Source organism: Diuraphis noxia, unplaced genomic scaffold (assembly GCF_037042655.1).
Source record: "Diuraphis noxia isolate RWA-SAM2 unplaced genomic scaffold, SU_Dnox_SAM2 contig0004, whole genome shotgun sequence".
In the NCBI taxonomy this organism is placed as follows: Eukaryota; Metazoa; Arthropoda; class Insecta; order Hemiptera; family Aphididae; genus Diuraphis; species Diuraphis noxia.
In genome coordinates this window covers 68,687,365-68,710,367 of record NW_028301714.1, presented here as the reverse complement: position 1 = coordinate 68,710,367, position 23,003 = coordinate 68,687,365, and the positions used below count along the sequence as shown (strand labels likewise).

The 23,003-nt window shown below is 26.7% G+C and overlaps 1 protein-coding gene and 1 pseudogene across 1 annotated transcript; one reads left to right on the top strand and one right to left on the bottom strand.

The window, feature by feature from the left end:
* Positions 1-1,430: 1,430 nt before the first annotated feature.
* Positions 1,431-19,514, bottom strand: LOC107167879 (gem-associated protein 5-like). The gene is made up of 21 exons (XM_089226397.1): positions 19,278-19,514; positions 18,658-18,985; positions 18,259-18,496; positions 17,967-18,201; positions 17,671-17,850; positions 17,444-17,605; positions 17,248-17,356; positions 16,662-16,908; positions 12,230-12,356; positions 11,964-12,148; positions 11,787-11,905; positions 10,637-10,814; positions 10,491-10,559; positions 8,298-8,498; positions 6,992-7,148; positions 6,669-6,926; positions 6,381-6,591; positions 4,259-4,483; positions 2,925-3,120; positions 2,525-2,860; positions 1,431-2,456 (listed from the first exon to the last, which is right to left on the bottom strand). Exons 2-21 carry the CDS (start codon positions 18,979-18,981, stop codon positions 1,834-1,836), a joined length of 4,380 nt encoding a protein of 1,459 aa, XP_089082523.1. The 5' UTR covers positions 18,982-18,985; positions 19,278-19,514; the 3' UTR covers positions 1,431-1,833.
* A 1,846-nt stretch (positions 19,515-21,360) lies between these two features.
* LOC149056412 (uncharacterized) lies at positions 21,361-21,912 on the top strand (annotated as a pseudogene).
* Positions 21,913-23,003: the final 1,091 nt, after the last annotated feature.

Here is a 23,003-nt window from a genome sequence, read left to right as displayed (position 1 = left end):
CCGTATGGGTACCTGGGTTGTTTACACGAATTACAACGGAGACTTTTATTTTTAACATGAAATCGGTTCCACATTAAAAATAAGACCCGGTGGCCGGTGGACTTGGACGGGGGCCGACCTACTGGTCATCTCTAAGGCCCGGGTGCAGCCCCAGCTACCTCCCTCACGTCGGCCCTATAAGACACCCTCCACCGGCTCCACCGACCCATTAACATTTCTATAAATCAAGTGATTGATGTTGTAATGCTATACTTCTTATATTATAATGTATTATATAGCAAGCTATGTTTATTTGTTTATACTTTGTTATATTACTTTTACTAGACTCATATTGACATATTATATTATTATGTGTTAGGTCAATAAATAATGAAGACACACACGATTTTATATACGTCTAAAACAATTCAAATATATACCTCCTTAGGTAGTGGCGTGCCGCCACTGATTCCATTTATCGATTGTAATTTTATTAGAATTCCACCAAAAACCAAAAACGATTTTGTCAAAAAAAATTTTCTAAAAATGCTCGATTTTTTTCCCCGGCACTTTTGAACACTACAACAAATTTTAAATGTTTACTTCCTCAATCCATTAACTTTTTTTGGTGCATCGCCACATGGTGGCCGTACTGTTTTCAAATGACGTAGCCCTTTTTTAACTAGCTTTTTTTCCCAACAAATACAATTTTATTGACATTTACAGAAAAAAAAAACTAGGAAAAATGAATACTGAAAATTTCAATAAATAGCTCAAAACAATTCAAAATATTATGAAAATGTTATCAAGTATAAGAAATGATAAAATATATATTTGGTGTATATTCAAGTATCTATTATAGTTTTTCGTATTTGGATTACAAAAGAATAGGAAAATTGTTCCAAAGAATTATCTAATGTTGTAAAAATTTAATTTGACTTTCCAGTAGACATTTTGTCATTGATTAAGATAAGAACACTTCGAAGTCTTGTATTTATAAGCGGATAAATAGATTTTTAGTTTTTCTGATGCAATACACAATATAACTTATTAATAATTAACAAATTGTATGTAATTTTTTTTTTAACAATTAATAAATATGTTAGTTTTATTCATTTTTTTATATATTAAAAACAAATCTAATATTGTTTTGGTGTGATTGTTGCTGGAGGAGTGTAGGAAAAAAAACCTTCAACAATAATGTAATGGTTAATTTTGTGTGGATTTCTCTTTCATCAAACATCTTCTGAGTCTTTCAAGCACTGCTTATACCTTCTACCTTTCTTCAATTGCAATTAGTATCAATTGTACTAAATACAAAAAAGGTATAATAAACCACACACTTTGCATAAAACAAATTCCCGATATTTTGTTTTAAGCTCTATATTATTGTCAGGGTTTAAAATAAACAATTATACACTATACATGTGACAATGAAATACAAATACAAATTTGTGAATAATCAATACTTTTTACTCAGTTCACAGCAAAATACTTACAAATGCTACAATTACCAATATGATTATTTTATTTTTTAAGTGACTTAATTTATAAATCTAAATTTAAATTAATAAAATAAATTAATAACTTAATAACTACAACTCAGTCTTAGTAATTATTATATAGTATTTTTTATTAGCTGTCTTTAAAAAAACAGATTAAAATTTTTAGTTAATTGAATACTTAATATTATAACATGTTATATTATATTATATATATATAGTTCCTAAACTTTTAAAAATGAATATAAGATAATTGTTAGTTGACTAACTAATAAGAAAAGAGAAAACAGTAATATCACAGAGTATATAATAATCACTTTTTTTTAAGGCAAGTGATACCATCAGTATCATATTAAAAGTTGACTTCAAGATCATAGATAAATGTTTTCAACTCTGCTATAAATGAAAATGGATTAGGAGAATCTATCCGTTTATTTTCAAATTCTGCCACAATTTGTTCAAGTTCTTTTTTCTTAGAAGCTTCAATTTCTAAATGGGCAATATACTTAATAGGCGATTCAGGTTCAATTAAATTAAATTTTTCTATCTCTGTTTTAAGATTTTGATAAAATTGGTATACCTCCGCTTTACATTTTTCTCTTTCCATAACCAGCAAATCATTTGTATTTTCAAAACAATTGTTTTTTGCCAAATGTATTTCATGTATTTTTGTTGAGTTATCATTTGTACTAACAATATCACAATCTGTATTAGCATTATTATCAAATTGTAAATTATTTATTTCCTTATTTTGGATTGACATACAGCAATCATTTGATTCTTCTTGTTCTAACTTGTTACAGTCAGTAATATTGTCAATATTGCATTCTTTCATATTTTCAGTAAAAGATTTCATACATATAAATTCATTGGTTTCTGACGATATCACTTTACCATCTAAATTCTTAGTATTCTTATTTTCAACTTCACTTTTTATTGACTTCAGACATCCAATTAGCTCTTCATTTATTGTTCCTATGATAAAATTCAGTAAAAGTATTAAAATACTAAAAAGAAATGAAAACAGATAATTTAACACTTACCATCAATGCTAACTTCAGAAGAGCTAGTAGTCAGTAACTGATTTATGCGTTCAATTTCTTTTTTAGCTTTAAAGTAGTTTGAAGTTGCTAAGTCCATTATATCATGGATATAATTGTTAAGTAACTGTTGAAATTGATGAGTTAAAATAATAATTTCAGTAAAATATTTTTCTTTGTCTTTAAAATCTTCATCAACTGGCAAGCTAAGTTTTTTGTTTATACTAGTATACAAAGGTTTTAACCATGAAAAACAAGTATAACATAAATAAGCTCGGATGGATTTTATCAAGTTGTCGTTCAATTCAAAATATGCATATGAATCCAATGTTAAAGGTCCTAATTTAATAAATGGAAATAACAATAAAATAACTAGGTTTATTAAGATTAGTTTATTATGTACCTTTAGGAAAAATCCACATTATTAATCTTGAAAGGATTTTATTAAATTTTGAGTTGGAATCTGTATACACTGTTTCATAATTATATGCAAGTGCAAAACATTTTATTAAACGCTTTTGAGAATCTACAGTGAATAATCCAGTTTTTTGATACTGCAAGGCTATTAAACAGAACTGGCCAGCTATGAATACAGTGATCTATAAAAGAAAATTGTTTATAAGTAGATTAATAATAATAAAAATAATAGTTGTTTTATGTTTGTTCCATTTAATCATTTAAGTTCAATTTATTGTAATACAAGAAACTTTTTTTTAACAAACATTAGTTAGGTATGAAGAAATATAATTCTAATTAAAATATAGAAAAAAATCAGAGTATTTGTTTGGAAAAATTATTGTATGCTTTCAGTATTCCCACACATAAAAAGTTTAAAAAATGGTTTAGAATCAATTTAAATTCACCTATATGTTTTAATTAAAATTTCATGAACAAAGACCGATTTAATTGATATTGCAATTTATTTTGCAGTCAACATTAACCAAATCTGATCAAATGTATGGTCGGTTTATACTTTGTATTGTATAATACCTATTAAATTTTATTTAATAATGCAATTTATTAAAATTTTCTACAGTTTAGCAATTCTTTACATTTTTTTGGGTTTAAATGAATACAATATTTAACAGATAAATTGATTGTATAAAAACGCTATAATAACATACCGAGTTTTCGTTATGAGCAGATAATCTGTGGTTGTTCCATAAACCATTATCAAGCATTTTATTACAATTCATTCTTGTTCAATATATATATATATATATATATATATATATATATATATATATTTATATATGTATAGGTACATATTCAATTTATTATCGTCAGTCTAATCCAATATGGATGATTTTAGTTTACTATTTATGAATTTGTATCAAGTAAAAAATATGTTAATTTAGATATAACTCCTTATTAACATCTTATTAAATTGTTTTAAATATGCGCCAATAACTAATGAAAACATAGAACATAATTTTTCAGTTTTGTTTTATAAACCATATTTTAAGTAATAGAAGATTTAATTTTAATAAGCATAATTTGGAAATGTAATTATCAATTTAAATTCAAAAAAGTAACATTTTACTATTTTATTAAAATTAATAATCAAAAATTTAATGTTTTATACAACTTTTACATTTTTTTAGTACAATTTATTATTTTTAGGACAGTCATCCAATTTTAAAACGCAATTTTTGTGGGTTGTCAATGCAATTAAACCCGGTCATTAGTCATGAAACAAAGAAAAAAAATGTTATTTTACACAAACAAATAATTTACCATTGGCATCAAATGTGAAGCATCAGAAATGAATTCTGACCCTACTATTTTTAGTAATTTGTCATAATAATCTGGTTTATACTCTACATGTTCCAAAATATAATTTAAAATTGAAGAATTTTCCTTGTTTGGTGTAGCGCAAATCCAGTTTCTAAATATATTTTGAGTTACTTTGGGATCTAACTCATACATTGCTTCATGAACACTGGTCCACATGTTTAAATACTAAAAAAAATCACCACAACATTTTAAATACCTTGAATATTTAATATGTTAATTATATTAAGTAAATATAATATATCTTAAAGTAGCACACAAAAAATTAATGTATTTTCAAATTAATATTTAATATTTAATTAATTACAGCAGTTAGTACTATAAAAAATTATACAGTTAAAATTCAATGCAAAAAAAAATATTTGAGGAGATATTAGGGTATTTAGAATGGCCAAATGACGTCATTGGGCTGGACTCTTAACTTATACAAGTAGAAGTTTCTCACTTTACACAATGATATACATATCTAAAATTAGGTAATACAATTACAATATAACGCTAAGTTTATTTTAAATATTAAAATACAGTAATCCCTCATTATCCGTGGTTGAGTCAGCTATAACATTTTATCATTATTATATGAACTCTGTAGATAATTTATTATAGAAAATTGTAAACAATTTTAGTTATATCGTTTGGTATTTTTTATCATAACCTCTCATTCTGGCAGAGGTCTTATCATAAATTATGTACAATAATAATATTATATATTTGTGTTACCTCTTTAACATCAAAATATTTTCATGTTTGTTCTCGTATGATAAGCATAAATGGCCAATTTATTCTTAAATATCTGTTTTTTTTTTTTTTATTAGGATTGAGGCATCGACAGCAAAGGTCATTAAGGGGCCTATGGAACAGTGGGGGAGTGAACGGTTGGTTGAAACACTTGGATGTTTGGCAGAATTTCGAATGGGCACCTGTAGGTTTCTGCCATACTAGGGTGGGGGGCAGCAGCCTCTCTTTCCAGACAGCAAACTGCCCGGAAAGTGATGCCGCCCATGACCGGTATTCGAAAAGGTGATGGTGCGCGTCACAACTAATGCCTTAATTAGCTCGGGCACTACACCCCCAATATCTATGTTTATATGTATTGTATCCACATATAAGCATTACATTATGACTTATTTTATTTACTTATATTGTTAATTTGTCCAATGGTTTTTTTTTTCATCATTCATAATGTATTTATGATAGATAATTAATAAATTACATAATAAATCACGTATAATTAAAAAAATAATTAAACAAACACATAATTATAAAAAATATTATCTTTTGTGATTTTAAAATTAAATACAATGTAAATATACTCTAATCTCCCTTTTTACATTGCTTTATGGTCTCATTATTTGTCTTTTTGATATCGTCACAACTTTTCTGGAACGTAATCCCAGCAGATAATGAAGGATTACCATACCATAGAGTAATATTACTCTATGTACCATACTAAAGGAGATAATGGCCAGTTGCACCATGTCATGTGTCAAAAGTAACTGTTGCAGTTACAAGAAGTATAAAACAAAAATTTATTTTATGAGATTTAAAATTCTGGTTCCACCAAAATCATAAAAACATAAAAAACACATTACATAAGGATAGCAAAAATTCAAGAACATACTTTAAAATTAAAATGTAAGTAAATGATTGTGTGAAGCTAACAACTTTTAGTTTTTACACATACAAAATAAACAATAACAGCGTGACCAGCGTAACCAGTCTAATGATGTCACACATCTTTTTTAAATTAATTTTAAATTATTATATGTATAATGCGAGTAGAAATGTTAAACTATACTATATTACTAAGAATTTAAAATTCTATTAAATTAGTTTTGAACTCTTTTAAAATAATACCTAATTAAACGTGATTATAAATTAATAACAATTGATTGAAAAACCAAAATGTAAAATGGATTCATAATGCAAAAATATGTATATTAGAACTATAGGGAAAAGACATTGAAACATTATATGCTACTAAAATAAAATTACAAAATGCATTTGAAGTTTCTTATGGTATTTGGTATCTTTAATTAAAACTAAATAAATGGAAATAACTTACATTAAGTTTAGGATGATTTTTTAGAAACTCTCTTGCTTCATTCCATTTGTGATGCTTAAAATGTTCGGTTTTCAGTATATTAACAACCAATGACTCTTCCATATCTTCATCAATATACCTAGCTAATTTGGCAGCTAATGATAATTCTTTGACTTGTTTAACTTTTGTAAGACATGAAATAGCATTTAGCGTGTCACCAATACTTAAGAAACTAAAAAATAATTTCATAATTTAACAATTTAAGTAAACATATAATTTTTAATACTAGATTTATAATAATATTCTAACCAATGAGCAGCTTCTTTGGGATGTCCATGAAGAACATTGTATTCGGCCCACTTTTTAGTTATTCTCAATACGATCTCATCATTCTGCTTATCTTGGCTCTTAACAACTGCTAAAGCTTCGCGGAACAGATTATTTTTTAGTAACATTGTAGCAGCTTCATTAATTTTTTTTATAGCTACTAAATATGTAGATGCTTTAGTAACTTCTCCAACATCTTCTAGTTGACTGGCATATATATCACACATTTTTGTCCATAATCTAAACATAAATATATAAAATTAATATTGAAATGTTCATCCACTTGAAAATATAACTGCACATACTCATAACTAACACTTGGAGCAACAGCTATCATCCAATCACTGATAGTTTTTGTTTCAATTGCATCCTTAAAATAACCTTCTAAGTTTTGACCCCATATATTTATATTGTTCATACAAGGAATCATTTGATTTGAAGATTTTTTTTTTAATGCACCATCTACACAAAATAATTGATTAATTATATAGCTATTCAAATTTGTTTTTTCTTATTCATAAGACTTGAAACTTATAAAACTCATGCACACCGTATGTATAACATTCAAAAACCCTAACCCAGTCCTTCGGTTATAAAAAATTATATATTCTAAAGCTTGGCCTAAAACAAATTGCCTTAGACTTTGCTCCATCTTAAGGCTGGCTCTGATGATAACACTGAAAGGAACACTTAATTTCTCTGACTGAGTAGATAGTAGTTACTCCGTGTGGTGGGGAAGGGGGACCTTGTTATGAAAACCCTTGATACAAAAATAGATTGTTATTAGTTGTTTAATGTTTGCTTGTTTTAAATATTGATGTTTTTCACTTTTTCTCATCAGTTATCATCATATTAATAATTAAAAATTAAAAATCTCATGCATAATTATTAACTATTAAAGTATTTAAGTAAATAGTAGTAAAATCTTTATTCAATAATTCTGAGGTATGGTGGCTAAATGATAAATAAATAAATAAATAAATATTAAATATTAAATAATATAATATCAAATTGAACTTTTAATGTTCGGTTTGAGTTCGATAAAATATTTGAAGAGTTCGGTTTGGTTCTGGTTCGATTAAGTGTGTAGGTTCGGATCTGTTAGAGTTCGTTAATTTAAATAAAAGTTCGGTTCGGGTTCGGTTCGACCTTAAATATTATGGTTCGTAACATCTCTAATAAATATTAATAAATACTATTTATAATGAGTGATTAATCATTACTATCTAAAAATGATACAAGTTATAATGCAAGCTGGGGTCAGGGAAGCTAAAAAAACTTAAAGGGTTCAATAAATCTCCTTGCTAGTCAAAAATTTCACAATTTGATCCCAAAGTAACATTGTCAAGAAATAGTGTATTCCCCAAATCTCTACACATAAGGTATATCAGTTATGTTTAACTAGAAAATCATTTAATTGTAAATCAAATCTGAATTAAAATATTATTTTGATTCTAGAAACTATTCCATACGAGTAACTTCAGACAGCAATTCTTAGGTTTCATTGTTGATTTAATTTAAAATAAAATGAGAAATTTTATATTTTGTTAACTCCAATTCCAAAAACTATGGGTGTGCATAATTTCTAGTATTAATGGTTTATTAACTTACATTCATTGGCCAAAAACTTTTTTATTTCAGTATTTGTACCAAAAAATGCCAAATAATTTATCTCTTCATCTACAGAAACATTGTTGGTATACTTAGAATCGATAAATTGATCTACAGCTTTTTCTAAATGTTTTCCAATAAAAAGTTCATAACTAGATAATGGAAACTGTTGAATTTTATTTGATTGTTCTTTGCTTGAATCTGTATTTACAATAAATATACATAAATATATATTAATTCATGATACATAACACCAGAGGTTATCAAACATTATTTTTCTGTATGCTAAATGTATATTGGGGACATTCACAATCAACAATTAGTATGCGTAACAGTTTGAGAACCTCTGCATCAAACTAATTTAAAATGGAAGTTTAATAATTAATAGAATAAAAATGTCAAATAATAAATAATTCAAATTACATCTATGGCACGGTAAAAAATATAATAACCAGTGTAATCATAAGTAATATCCGTTTTCTTATTGAAGTATAAAAAAAATGTGAAATTGAGGGTAAGACTAGTACTGAGCACCAAATACGGATCAATCCATATTCGAATTGAAACAAAAGTTACAGTCCATTTAATTTGGATTATAAACGTTTTGAAAACAATTAATAATATTAATAATAATAATATTAATATTAATTATTATTTTAACAATATTAACAATGGTATATACTTGCTATTAGGTGTTTCATAATCATAACATTAAGTCAGTAGTCGATAAATCTGAAATTGTATATTCGTATTATTTAGGTTGAAAATAATGAAAAAAAAACGGGTAACTTGTAGATGTCACTCTGCTGTACAGTAGGCAATAAGTGGGTTACTGTAATGGATGGAATTAAATTTGAATCCAATGATATTATATCATTGTATACGAAAAACAATTCTGAGCGGAGACGGTTTGTCTAAGATATATTATAGATTATTAAAAATTTTCAAATCTTAGATTTAAAAAGAAATATTTTTATAAATTTCTAGCTTAAAAAGTTTGCCAATTTCTTTTTAATTTAGGAGCCTTGTATTAAAGTATCAAGCTTTTCTACCCAGCAAATAAATTGTTATCAATATTAATTTAAAAAAAACTAATAATAATCGAAAATTGCATATGCCTATATATAGTTCCACTTATGTCGAAATTTTTTGAAAATTGCATGGTGGATAGAATATACTTCGGTGAAAATTTCATGTATCTAGGGTCATTTGTTTTAAAGTTACATCAAAAACCAAAATCTATTACCTGTGATTACATGTACAAAACTGAATGTGCCTAAAATTTCCCGTTTTTCCCTAAACTTTTAGTTTGTTTATCACGATTATTTAGAAAAATATTGAGAAAATTACTAACCTAACCTAACCTAACCTTTGACCCTCCAAAGTACCAATTAGATTCACATTCTGATCGAACGAGGTACTGAAGAAAATCGAAGCACTTTTACTGCCCCAAAACATGATGACGGACACAATAAAAGGAAATCACACATCATGGTAAAATCAATACATTCCTCGCTCCGCTCAGAATCTAATAGCTGATGAGGTATCTCAAAAACAATTAAACCGGATTGGATCTGATACCCGAATCAATAAATCCATCCAAAATCTAAACCAATGGATTGATCCGAAATACGGAATCCAATAATTGTAATACGTAATCTGGATTGGTCAAAATAATGCTCAGCACTTGAATTGATATATAAAATAAACCAAAATGTAAATAATGTTTTTTTTTAAACACTTATGTAGTACATTCCAAAAGAGAATACCTAGACCGCCTACTGGTTTTCATCTGGTACTAAGCGTATTCCAGGATATAACACCCGGTGTTGCCCGGCAACAATAATAAGTCAGATAAGTTCATACAATTGTACTGATGTGTTTTGGAAAGGTTGGCATTGTATAACAAAAAATTATTAGATATTAATGCTGATGTAGCTTAAGTGGTATTACACAAAAGTGGGAATTTTCTTTGGAAATGGAATATACGTATAAATTATTTACAAGGTAACATATAAGATTTATTATTGAATGAGAAAGTAGATTATTTTGTTTCTAAACTTATAAAATTAGATAAAATATTGAGATATCTAAATATAACCTTGAAAATAATACATAATATCTTAAGAACAAAAAAATCTTTTAAAATATTATGTTCTATTATGTTTGAAATATAAAAAACTAAATAAATACCAATTTTAGAATTGTCTGCAACTTTTGTAACAATTTTTTCTTTAACAATATTAGGAGTATCTTGATTTTCTAAAACATTAAAAATTTAGTAAATTTAATTACCCAACTAGTTAACAATAATAAATATTTATAAGCATTCGTTTTACTTTTGAATTCTGTTGTGTAATTGTGTAAATCTTTTGATAATCGCCATGAATGGATGGAGTGATCAGCAGAGCCAGTAAATACTATATCAGCATCACAAGGTGAGAATATTCCACACAATACAGTAGATAAATGTTTTGAATAAACTCCAATAAGTGTACATTTTTCTACATTCCATACCTGAAATGACAAAATAATACTAAAGATACCAACATGTTAATTTAACATTTAATTTAGTATGTTATTTGTGATAAATACATTTAATAACAATAATATATAAAAACAGTAAAACCAAATATTATAAATAAATAAAATACAATTTTATAGTTAAATGTTTGCTTGTTGAAAATTGAAATAATTTCTGTGTACTTTGAATACATTTTATTAATACTATAAAAAATTAAATTTTATTAATATTATACTAATAGGTGTAGGTGGTTGATTAATGGTTTTGCCCTACATGTTGCAAAATAGTTGAGTGCCATTAGGACTATTTGATAAATCATTTACACACATATACACATTTAAAATTTTAATTGTTCTATAATATGTTAAAATTGTCTATATTAATCTTCTTAAAAAGATTATACGATGACATCCTACTTTTAATTTATTACAAAATTGGATGACTTCAGTACTTTAATCAAATTATATTTTTATAAACATTATTTAATTGTTTTAATGTTGAGATATGTTGATTTTATAATTATTAAATAATTTATAATTCTATGAATTTAAATACCGGGTGATTCTTTTATCATTGAACACTCATAATTTCAAAAATCACTAAAGCGGAGTAGTGGACAAACATTTTGCGGGGTAACCCTGCACCACTCCACTCCGCCAATCTAAACTTTAAATGCTTATAACTCATAAACTACTCGTCCAAAATTTGATTTTTACGTATAAAAATAATTAGAAAAATATTCTGCTTTGAAATATGAAATTAAAACTCTAGGTTGTCATTCAAAAAAGTAAAAAATAAAAAAATGATAAGGATAAAAAATATTTAAAAATATAATTTTTTAATAAAACTTGAAACTATGTAAAATAATATTTTAAAAAACATTAATATTTTTTGAAATAATGAGTGTTCTATGATAAAAGAATCACCCAGTATATAATCAAATAATAGGCCAAAAATTAACATACTTTAGCCGTGAAATCATTTGAACAACTCAAAAGTATTAAATTATGATGAGGGCTCCATGCTAATTCATTGATTTTTTCTTTGTGTCCTTTAAATTCAACAACCAATGATGGTTTACAATCTGGAAAATTAAATGAAATAATAAAAAGTTTAAATTTAAATTATAAATAAATAGGTACCTTCATTAAGTTGGTGGACTCTAATGCAGTGTGAACTTGATGCAAAATAGTTTTTATACTTAGATTCTTCACTATAATCAGAAGTTACATGTGTTGGATGCCAGATAATACACTCAACAGATTGATCATGACCATTCACTACATGTTTAAGTTTTAATGTATTTCCGTCTAATAAATAAATGCTCCTAAAACAAAACAAAAAATAAAAAATGTAAAGACAACCTGTTAATAAATGTGCTTTATTTATATTAAAATATCCCAAATACCCATTTGAATTTCCTATTGCAACTACGTCATAGTTTGGTTTCCAAGCCATTTCAATACGTTTAACAGGTGTTGTTAGTTTATCTTCAATTTCATTAAATTGAGTATATTCTTTTAAATGAAATGGATCTGAAATATATATTTGATTTACTATGAGACAATTCAATATTTAAAAACAATATTTTTACATAATACTATAGATAATATTAGTTATGTTTTAATCTTCCTATTTGTTAATATAAAACAGTAATTTATGTTTTAAAATCATAAAAGAAAAAATAACAAAACCCATAAAAAGCGGCTGTATATACTTACTCAAACACCTTTCAGATAATGTCATACTCACATGTGTGGTTTTCACCTTACTAATATATAGCATAACAAATTTTAGGTTCAGAATTATCTATTCTATTCTGTTATTTTAAATTGAATTAAATTAATATATTCTCAAGTTTAAAAGTAAGAATAGCAAGCTACATATGAGGGGTTTCATAATATTCTTATTTAATTTATTTATCTAAGCCAATTAATGAGCACTTTTATATTGTGAACATACCTAACACATAGGATTCTTTCAAATCTCAACAACGTAAAGTTTAATTATTCTCTGAGAAAAATGGGTACTGGTTTGTTACAGCACCACTATACATAATAATACATATATCATGTTAATAATGTAATAATTTAAAGGAAAAACGTTCCATTAGTATAAGGTACCTTCCATAAGTGTTTATCACATTAAATTCCAGAATATTGGGAATCACAGAAAACTTAAACATTTTTAATCAATATTATATCATTATAACGGGTGTAACAGAAAGACCGGAAAAAAATGTATGCTAGTTAATCGTATGAAAAAATTGTTATCATATGATAAGTAAGTAATTTAAGAAATAAACTCATGACCAAAACAATATTGAATTTTAAAAAAATTCTAAAAAATGAACTACTTGACTTAGATAAATCTTTTTACCATCAAAATTGTTTTAATAGTCAGATTCTCAAATAGGCTATTTTGAAATTATCTAAAAATATTTTAATTTGTTCATTTTTAGTACTAAAAAATAAACATAAAAAAAAATAATTATACATATAGCGCTAATCCCTAAATGAAAAAAAAATATATATATTAATTAGAAAAAAAGTTATTCCAAAAGTCAGTTCTTTCTGTTACACCTTGAATACAGGGTGATTCTTTTATCAAAAAACACTCATTATTTAAAAAAGAATTGACTTTTTTCAAATTTTTTTTTTTTCAAAATTGTAGATTTATACTCTTCTTGAATTTTTTATTTTTTTTATATTTTTCACCCTTATATTTATTAGATAAACCACTATCAACTTTTGATTTTCAAATGGTAACCTATACTTAAAATTTCATAAATTAATAAAGCTATTTTTTTTATTAATTATTACGTTAAAATTTCGAATTTAGCGCTAGTAGTTTATGAGTTATAGGTATTTAAAGTTTGGATTGGCAGAGTGGAGTGGTACGGAGTTACCCCGCAAAATGTTTGTCCACTACTCCGCTTGTCTAAACTTTAAATACTTATAACTCATAAACTACTTGTCCTAAATTCAATTTTTATGTATCAAAATTTTTAGAAAAATATTATGCTTTGGAATATGAAATTAAAAAACTATGTTGCCGTTCAAAAAAGTAAAAAGCTTAGAAAATGATAAGGATAAAAAATATTTAAAAATATAATTTTTTAATAAAAGCGTTGGTTTTTTAACAACTTGAAACTATGTAAAAAAATATTTTGAAAAAAGTCAATACTTTTTTAAATAATGAGTGTTGGTTGATAAAAGAATCACTCTGTATACTGTGATCACAATTTAAGGAACACTAAATACCTCAGGTAGATAACCTTGTATTGAAATGGGAGGTTTGGGAAGTAATAGAGACCACCTAAATATATATTTTCAGATAATTTTCTAAAGTTCAACACTTTTAGTGTACACATGTGCAATACAACTTACATTTTTTTACCTACATATTCAGACAGATTATTTTTTAATATTTTTTTTAACGTTTTTAGGGTTCTAAAAAAATCTCTAACCTACAAATATTTCAAGCATTTCAATCAATAAACCTTCGTCTCCTCACTAATGTCCCATAATATGAAATTAACAGATCCCTGCATCATGATCTTAACGTTCCAACAATATCTACTCTGACATCATATAATAATAATAAATTTCATAAAAATGTCCTAAATCACTTTAATCATCTAATTTCCAAGCAAGCGTCTAACACACTAACTGACAACCCTCCCCTCCTGTTGCCTCAAAAGAAAATGGCCACGTGATTTTATAATTAATTCTAACAAAATATAGTTCATATTGTCAATGGACTCTACTTTCCCTCAAGCCGTCCAGCCTGGATAAAATTTCAACACAATTACTTGGTGTAATCATGTTAAAAAGATTGTAAATTTTTCTATTTTAATTAAAAAAAAAAACAATTTTTGTATTAAAAGTGTTTTTCTATTTACAAAACTGACCAAGTTAGAGTAAGTCAAAATTTGGATTTATGCATAATTGTTGTTTAATGAAATTTTCGTGTATAACTACTGGAAATAATAAAACAAGTGTGAACAATTAAACATTATTTTTAGTGTATGATATTTTGTCAACTGTACTAATTAAATGTATAATAAAATAGTTAAAATAAAAATAAAATGTATTAAATAAATTAATCTCATGAATTGTTCAAAGTTTTCACCACTATGTTCTGAACATGATTTAAGTTGCCTTCAAAATTCAGTCGAAGTTACCGCTTTGATTTAGTCCTCACTTAAACTATCACATGCTGCCTGTATGTTGCTTTTTAAGTCCTGAAGATTGACAGGTGGATCTGTATACACCACAGTATTCAAATATCCAAAAATATTAAGATGTCTTAATGTACTAATGAGTTATGGCATCGCTCCTTAGTCTGCATGATACCCAGATTTAATGCCATTGGATTTTTTTTTATGGGGATACTGGAAGACTGTGGTTTAAACTTTGAACAATTCATAAGATGAATTTAGTTATAGTTATACATCTAATTGGTATAGTGGACAAAATATCACACACTAAAAATAATGTTTAATTATTTCTCAATTATTTTACTATTTTCAGAGGTTATAACTTATAAATGAAAATTTAATTTAACACAAATTATGCATAAATCCAAATTTTGATTAACTCTGACTTGGTCAGTTTTGTAAATAGAAAAAAACTTTTAATACAAAAAATGTATAAAAAAAAATCTATTAGAATATGTAGAAAAAAAAATGTAAGTTGTATTGCACATTTGCACACTAAAAGTATTACGACATTTGAAATGTATTTGAAAATATGTATTTAGGTACTCCCTATCACCTCCTGAAAACATCATTTCAATACAAGCTCATCCACCTGAGATATTTAGTGTTACCTTAAATTTTGATCACTCTTTATATGTTATCGGCTAGGATGTAAATTAAAAAATTAATGTTAATGAATAGTTAATAACAATATTTCCAATCAAATTAAACAGAAAACGATATTGACTAAAAAATAACATTATTGTGCATTATTTTCAGACAAAGATACATTCAGAAATATTTTCTAGGTAATGACAGTCAATTTGGGAATTTTCTGAAAAAAAATTATTAAAATGTTAAATTAAATATTTTTTTTTTTTTTGATAAATTGGAAATAGTCTTGTGTTGTAAAATGTATTTATTAATTTATCTATAATCAATAATAACGTACCAAATTTTCAGCTCTAATAAGTCAATAGTCGTACATTAAGTATCATAAGTAAAAGATACATCTTAAAATATAATGTCTTTGTTTATCTATATAGTAGATAGACAATATAAACTGCAATAACTTATTTGTTATAAAAATTAATTAAATTATAATATTTGTATTTAAGTAAGCCTACTAGCAAATTGCATAACAATTAATTTGAACCTACCTAACTTCAAAGTACAAAGTACATTAATGTGAAAATAAATGGTTCAATTTATTATATTTACCTATGTAATATTATGCATAATTTACCTTAAATTATTAAATTTCCGACCAAATTTAAATATTTCACTTCATAAAATTATCAAAATAATGTATCAATATTAGACATTTAGGTTATTACTTAATTTACATCATTGATGGTAACATGTACATTTTTTTCCGATTTATATGTAATAATTGATATAATGTCTATTACTATCACTTATAAACTATTTATTATTATTATTATGATTTTGAATGTTTTTCCCAATAATGTATTATTATGGACAGCGGAAAAATAACAAACCTGAGAAGCAGGACTATAAAGTAATAACTCTCTTGGGTGGGGTTATAACAAACCAGTACCAAAAAATCTCTCAAAAAATGAAAAAAATGTATGTTTATTTATAAGCTTCATTTTATAAAATTCTTAATATGACTTACCTGTCCAAAGACTCATGTCATTATAGATTACAATTTGCCCATTACCAACTGCATATAGAGCCAGTTTTGCATCTTTAATCATCTTTGTATTTGGAAATGGTGCCCAACATAACCGGTAAATTGGATTAGCAAGTACAGTTTTTAATAAATTATTATTATTCCGTTTTCTTGTTAAATTAAAAATTCCAACACGTCCATCACCTGTAGCATATGCTAATAAACCTTCGTCTTGTGGATGAAATGCTAACTAAAAGGAAATAAAAAAATTATATTTAAATATTTAAATTAATTGTGTATGGGGTATATTTCTAGTTAACCGGGCACCCAATATTTTAATTTTTTTTTTATAAATCTTATATACTTTTAAAACCAAAAAATATGATGCAAACAAAAATTGATACATATCATTAGATTCAAAATTATAGCTGTAGGACTGTTACAGATAGACCATAGTACTGTACTTGTCAAATAATAGGTCAGCTCACTTGTTATTTCATACTTAAAAAGTGAAAAAACAAAGCTTAATTCTTTAAAAACAATGCCCGGTTTTCTGGAAAAAAGTTCCAAATTAATCTGTCACACTTACAGCTAACACTTTTGAGTCTACGGACTGACTTAAGGTAATTAGTTCTAATTGACGTTTATTGGATACATTCCAGTAATAAATTCTTCCATCGCCAAGACCAAATGCAAAGCTAATTATGATTCAAATATAATAAAATATAATATACTATGCTACTAAATAATTTAAAATTTAAATGGTATATTTGTTGCATACTTACTCAGCTGAATTTACTGGGGAAAGTGAAAAGCAATAAACAAAACCACCAAGTGTTGGTACTTCCAATGGTAATTCAGAAATTTCTTCTTTACTCCTTAGTAAGGGAGTTCGAATTAATTTTCTACCCATACATGAGGACCATAAATATAATTTAGTCGATTCTCTAATTTACAAAAAATATCAATTATTACACAAATGACAACATTTATATTTTAGAATTATCTGTACCGAGGACATGCTATAGAAAAAATTATATCCTTGTGGGAATCACTAATCAAAGACACTATTGGCCCAGATACCATATCTGGTCTAATTTCTACTTTAATAATTTCTCCAAAACCAGATGTAACAATAAGAATTGTGGGTTTTATCCATTTAACACAACTCCAAATTAAATTATTTTTATTCCTGAAAATAAATATAAATTCAATTATGTATGCAAAAACAGCAGTTTTCAGTCCTAATTAAAAAAAAGTGTAAGAAAAGTTAGAAAAATTTTGTAAGTAATAATATAGTATATATACCTAAAAGTAGTTTTTCTCATTGGTCTCATAGGTAATGCAACTGTAGTTTCATTAAACATATCTAAGCCAGCACGACTTATACATAAGCCAGTTCTATCACAGGCTATTGATGCTAGTAATAAAGGTTCAGTAGATTGATCAGTAGTATTTAATGGACTATAAGGAACTGGACACCAAGCCAATGAATTTATATTTCTTTCGTGATAATGCAATTTGTGTAATAGTTGACCATCACCTAAAGAAAGTTAACTTTAAATTTCTAAACATATATTGAATTATTATTTAATCATACCAGTTAAGTCATACACAAATAGATGACCATTTTTACATCCTATAGCAACTAAATTTTTTTTATGAGGACAAGCTGCTAATGTTAAAGGAGAGGCTTTAATATCTAACGTATAATTACGCATTGTTAATGCTTGAATATCCCACTTGTGTAAAGTCCCAGCATCTGACAAAGCTACAACGGTTAAACATCCATATAACCATGTAACGTCCAATAGAGTTATGTTTTTACTTTTTTTATTCTAAATGAGAAAAAAATCAATGATCTATTATTTATTGATGATTAACTATATATATAACTAAAAATATGAAATGTAACTGACAATTTATTACTACAGTTTTTTAAACAATTTAAATACTTATAACAAGTCAATTAAATTCTAATTTAAACAAAATAACTTACTCCAAATGAATGTATGTGATCACAGACCATGCTTTTTACTTTCCAGATATAAATATTAACTTCATCTATAGAAGCCAAGTAATGTGCATCTTCTAAAAAATCAGTTTTAGGAGAAAATGATACAGCTCCAATACGACCACAACCCAATTTTGTATTCAGTCTGAGGCGATTGTATTTTAAATCATAGACACTATTACCATCTAAACCACTAACTAATACAATGATAGATCTTGAGCCATATGCAATTAACTTTCCACAATCATCCATAGTCATGACATTAGATTTGTACCAGTTCATTGACTGGGTAATCTCAAAAGTATTCATGATTCTAAAATAATTATAATGACAATGTAGACAATTTTGTTAAGTATAAATACATTTTTTTTTAATCATATTAAAATATAAATAACAATGTGAAGGAAGAATTGAGTCAAAACATTTGTTTATTACTTTGCACAAATTAAAAATTTAAATATATCAATAGATAGTGATGAACTTATTGCTTGACAATAACAGTTCAATACTTCAATGTATATATCGTCATATTTTTGGCATATGTAAGCTGTGCGAATCTATAATACGTAACGTAAAAATATGAAAATAAAAGAGGCAATACTTACAAACCTTCAGGGAATACTCCGCGAATTGAGTAAAAAACAATGAATACACCATACACGTCAAAAAATATTACTTAATAATTCGCAGCACATGGCAGCAAGCTTTAGGCATACAAGACCAATACACGTGAAGTCGCAAATACGACGTGATAAAATGTAAAGCATGGCTAAATAACTAGGTGTCTAGGTATGATCTTAGTTCCGTGATACGCATGTCGATGACGTCGCCGGAAGGAATTCTCATCAATACCCGCCAAAACGGCTGGCTGTGCCCTAAAAGTTTACTGCCGGTTGACGTCATAATTCAATGTAAAGAATGATAAATTAGCTGTTTCTTCCATGAATGCGCTCATTGAACCAAATTTGGTAATTATGTGATCATACCTAGTTATTTAGCCATGATGTAAGGTAAATAATAATATCACAGATTTCTGTACCAACTTTATTAGATAAGGTACTCTAATAACGTTTTCCACGAATGTCTCTTCGCAGGAAAAATTTTTCGTTGGATCCATATCCGTGACGTCACTGTTATCTATTCACGGCACTGTGATACTATTCTGTATTATCAGCACGGACTACACAACATACACTGGACTGGAAACGTCATGAGAGGCGGGTGACGGGGGACGACTAGGGATTTCATATATGATTTATATAAAACGCGTCTGTGTTCGAAAAATTTTGTAAATAATAAATCAAATAACTATTTAAAATTTATTCAGCACAAAAAAAATTGTATACAAAATACAAATGTTATACCATTACATTACATGAAACGCAAAAAAAAAAACTTAATAATACCACCCATCATGTACTAACCAACTTTGAATGTTTTTTTAAACTTTATTTTGTTTTTATTGTTTTGGACGAAAACGTAGTTGATTATATTATATTATATATATTTATTAAGTGTATCAGAATCTGAACCTTTTGGTTTTGATATATAACAATGATCTTTATTTATAGATGATATTATATCATTGGCATCCACAGTATATTCAGTTTGGGCATTCTTGTATATTATTTATTTTTTCATTCTTAAATAAAATATTGTATAAATTAGTTAGGATTAAGTACTAGGTACAAAAATGCTTAGAGTTTATGTTGTTATATTATTATTTAACTTGTCATAACGTTATTTAGTTATAAATTCTTACCAAAATATTTGACTCATTATTGTTAACAACATATAAATTCACTGGAATAGCTCCATCTCTAATTCTAGGTCTTTTTAGACACACTTACAAATATATTTATATGTTATATTTTTACCTATAGTTGTATCAGTTCATAAATATACTATACATATATTTATAAGTAATGGTACTAACCGTGTATTTATTTATTCCATTTCAAGATTCCCATGTGTCTTAAAATGGTTACCACAAACACGAGCATAATTAGTTAAAGGAATACCCAAGACATTCTCCCATTCAGACCGTGAGACAATATTCAATGGAACTTTGTAGGAACTAATCTTTGCATATTTGTCATATGAAGGACAATTAGGTATACAACAAGACATTTTAATTTTAAATACAATTAAATAATTTCAACAAAATTAAGCATAATATATTAAAACTTTATGAATAATAACTTTTTTGTTATATCTTGTTGTATACCAACCAAACTAATCCAACTGATAAAAGAGTGCAATACCGAAACAATATGTAGAGTACAATTTGCAAATACACTTTCAGAAAGTTTTGAAGTCAAGGTTGGTCTAAGACAGGGAGATGCGCTTTCTCCAGTACTTTTCAATTTGGCTTTAGAAAAAGTAATTAGATTTCTCCCTGCTAGACAAAATATGGAAATTCTGGAACAGAAAACTACATCTTAGCATACACAGATGACATCGTAATAGTTGGTAGTTCTTGAATCGATGTGGAAATGAGGACTGCAGACCTAATCAAAGCAGCAGAACCAATTGGATTAAAAGTCAATCAAGAAAAGACCAAATACCTAGTACTTAGTAGTATCAAGAGAAGAGAGAGCTCTGGATGATATGCTAATGGATGGATATGTCTTCCAACAAGTAACAGATCTCAAGTATCTAGTAACTAATATAAACGACCGTAACAATATGCACAACGAAATCAAATTGAGAATTGCATCAGGGAGTAAGGGATATAACGCACTTGCGAAATTGTTTAAATCGAAATTTTTGACTAGGAAATCAAAAGAATATTTACATTCCAGTTTTTTACGACCGGTTTTGACGTATGGCTGTGAAACCTGGTCGGTAACTAAGGGAGATGAAGAGAAGCTAAACATATTTGAAAGAAAAGTATTACGTCGAATCTATAGCCCGGTAATTGAAAAAGGTGAATATAGAAGAAGAACTAACCAAGAAACGTAACAAATGTTCAATAAACCCATTATTAGTTCGTACCTAAAAAGTAAAAGGTTAGAATGGGCGAATCATATTTGGAAATCGGAAGGTATCGCAAAAAATCACTTCAGTGGAAGACTAAACGGTAAAAGACCAAGGGGTCGACTAAGACAAAGATGGGAGGACAGAGTGAAAACTGATCTCACGGATATCTCAGAAGAATTAATAAGGATTGAAGATAGTGTAGACAGAGATAGGTGGAAAGACATGGTTGAGGCAGCGATGGTCCTAAATGGACTGTAAAAGCTAAAAAAAAAAAGTATAATTTTTTGGTATTTTACTAAAATTAAATATTGTTAACAATTTTATTTCAATACACGAGGACTACAATATTTTGATTTATAACTTGATAGTTTTAATATATTCATAAAAATCTTTATTTGTCAATAACGACAGTATACATATATTATTTTTATAACAATTAAAATAAACATATTGGCTATTGACAAATAGTGCTTGTACGGGCCGGGAACGAACAATAATAGGCCGTGACGCCCGGTCACCAAAATCCTTCGTACGTAAGAACACTCACACACCGACCGATATGTGTTACGTATAATCTGTGTATAGCAACTCAGGAATAGTGGACGGGATCGCCGAGCAAATACTCCGAGTGCTAGGTAGTGTGCGGTGAATAGGTGTGTTTGTGTATATGTGTGTGTTTTAATATTAAAATAATGTCAACACAATTTTTATGATAATAAATAATAATATGATATAATAATATGTTTAAAAATGATACACAATAAATAATAATATAGCCAATAGGCAAAATAGTATAATAATATTATTCAACAAGTTATTTGAGCCGCTAAAAAATTATATAAATATGGCCAAATAATATAATAATAATGTTAGCTATTTGAGCTGTAATATAATAATAAATAATAATAAATATGTATATTGTATATAAAATATAATATATATAAATAATATAATATAATATATTTATATATGTATATAAAATAAAACTAATGTAAAAGTAATCCGTAAAAGTGCACGGATAATAAATATTATTATATATTACATTATCCGTCGTAAAAGTGTACTGTAGTCCGTAGTACGATTACTACGATTAAGTATTAATAAATAATAATTTGATCTACAGGAGCACTCAAACGTGTCACGTGTGTGAAGTTAGGTGACTGTTTTTCGGTAAGCAGAAAAGAGTCCCTATTTTTTAAACAATATTATATATTTTTTTATATTAGGTATTATATTATTTTCAACAAATTTAACATTTAATTATGTTTAAAATATTTATACCATAAAAAACTGAATTTAAATCTACTATTATAAATGTAAATGCATTTCTTATAAGTATCAATTCAACT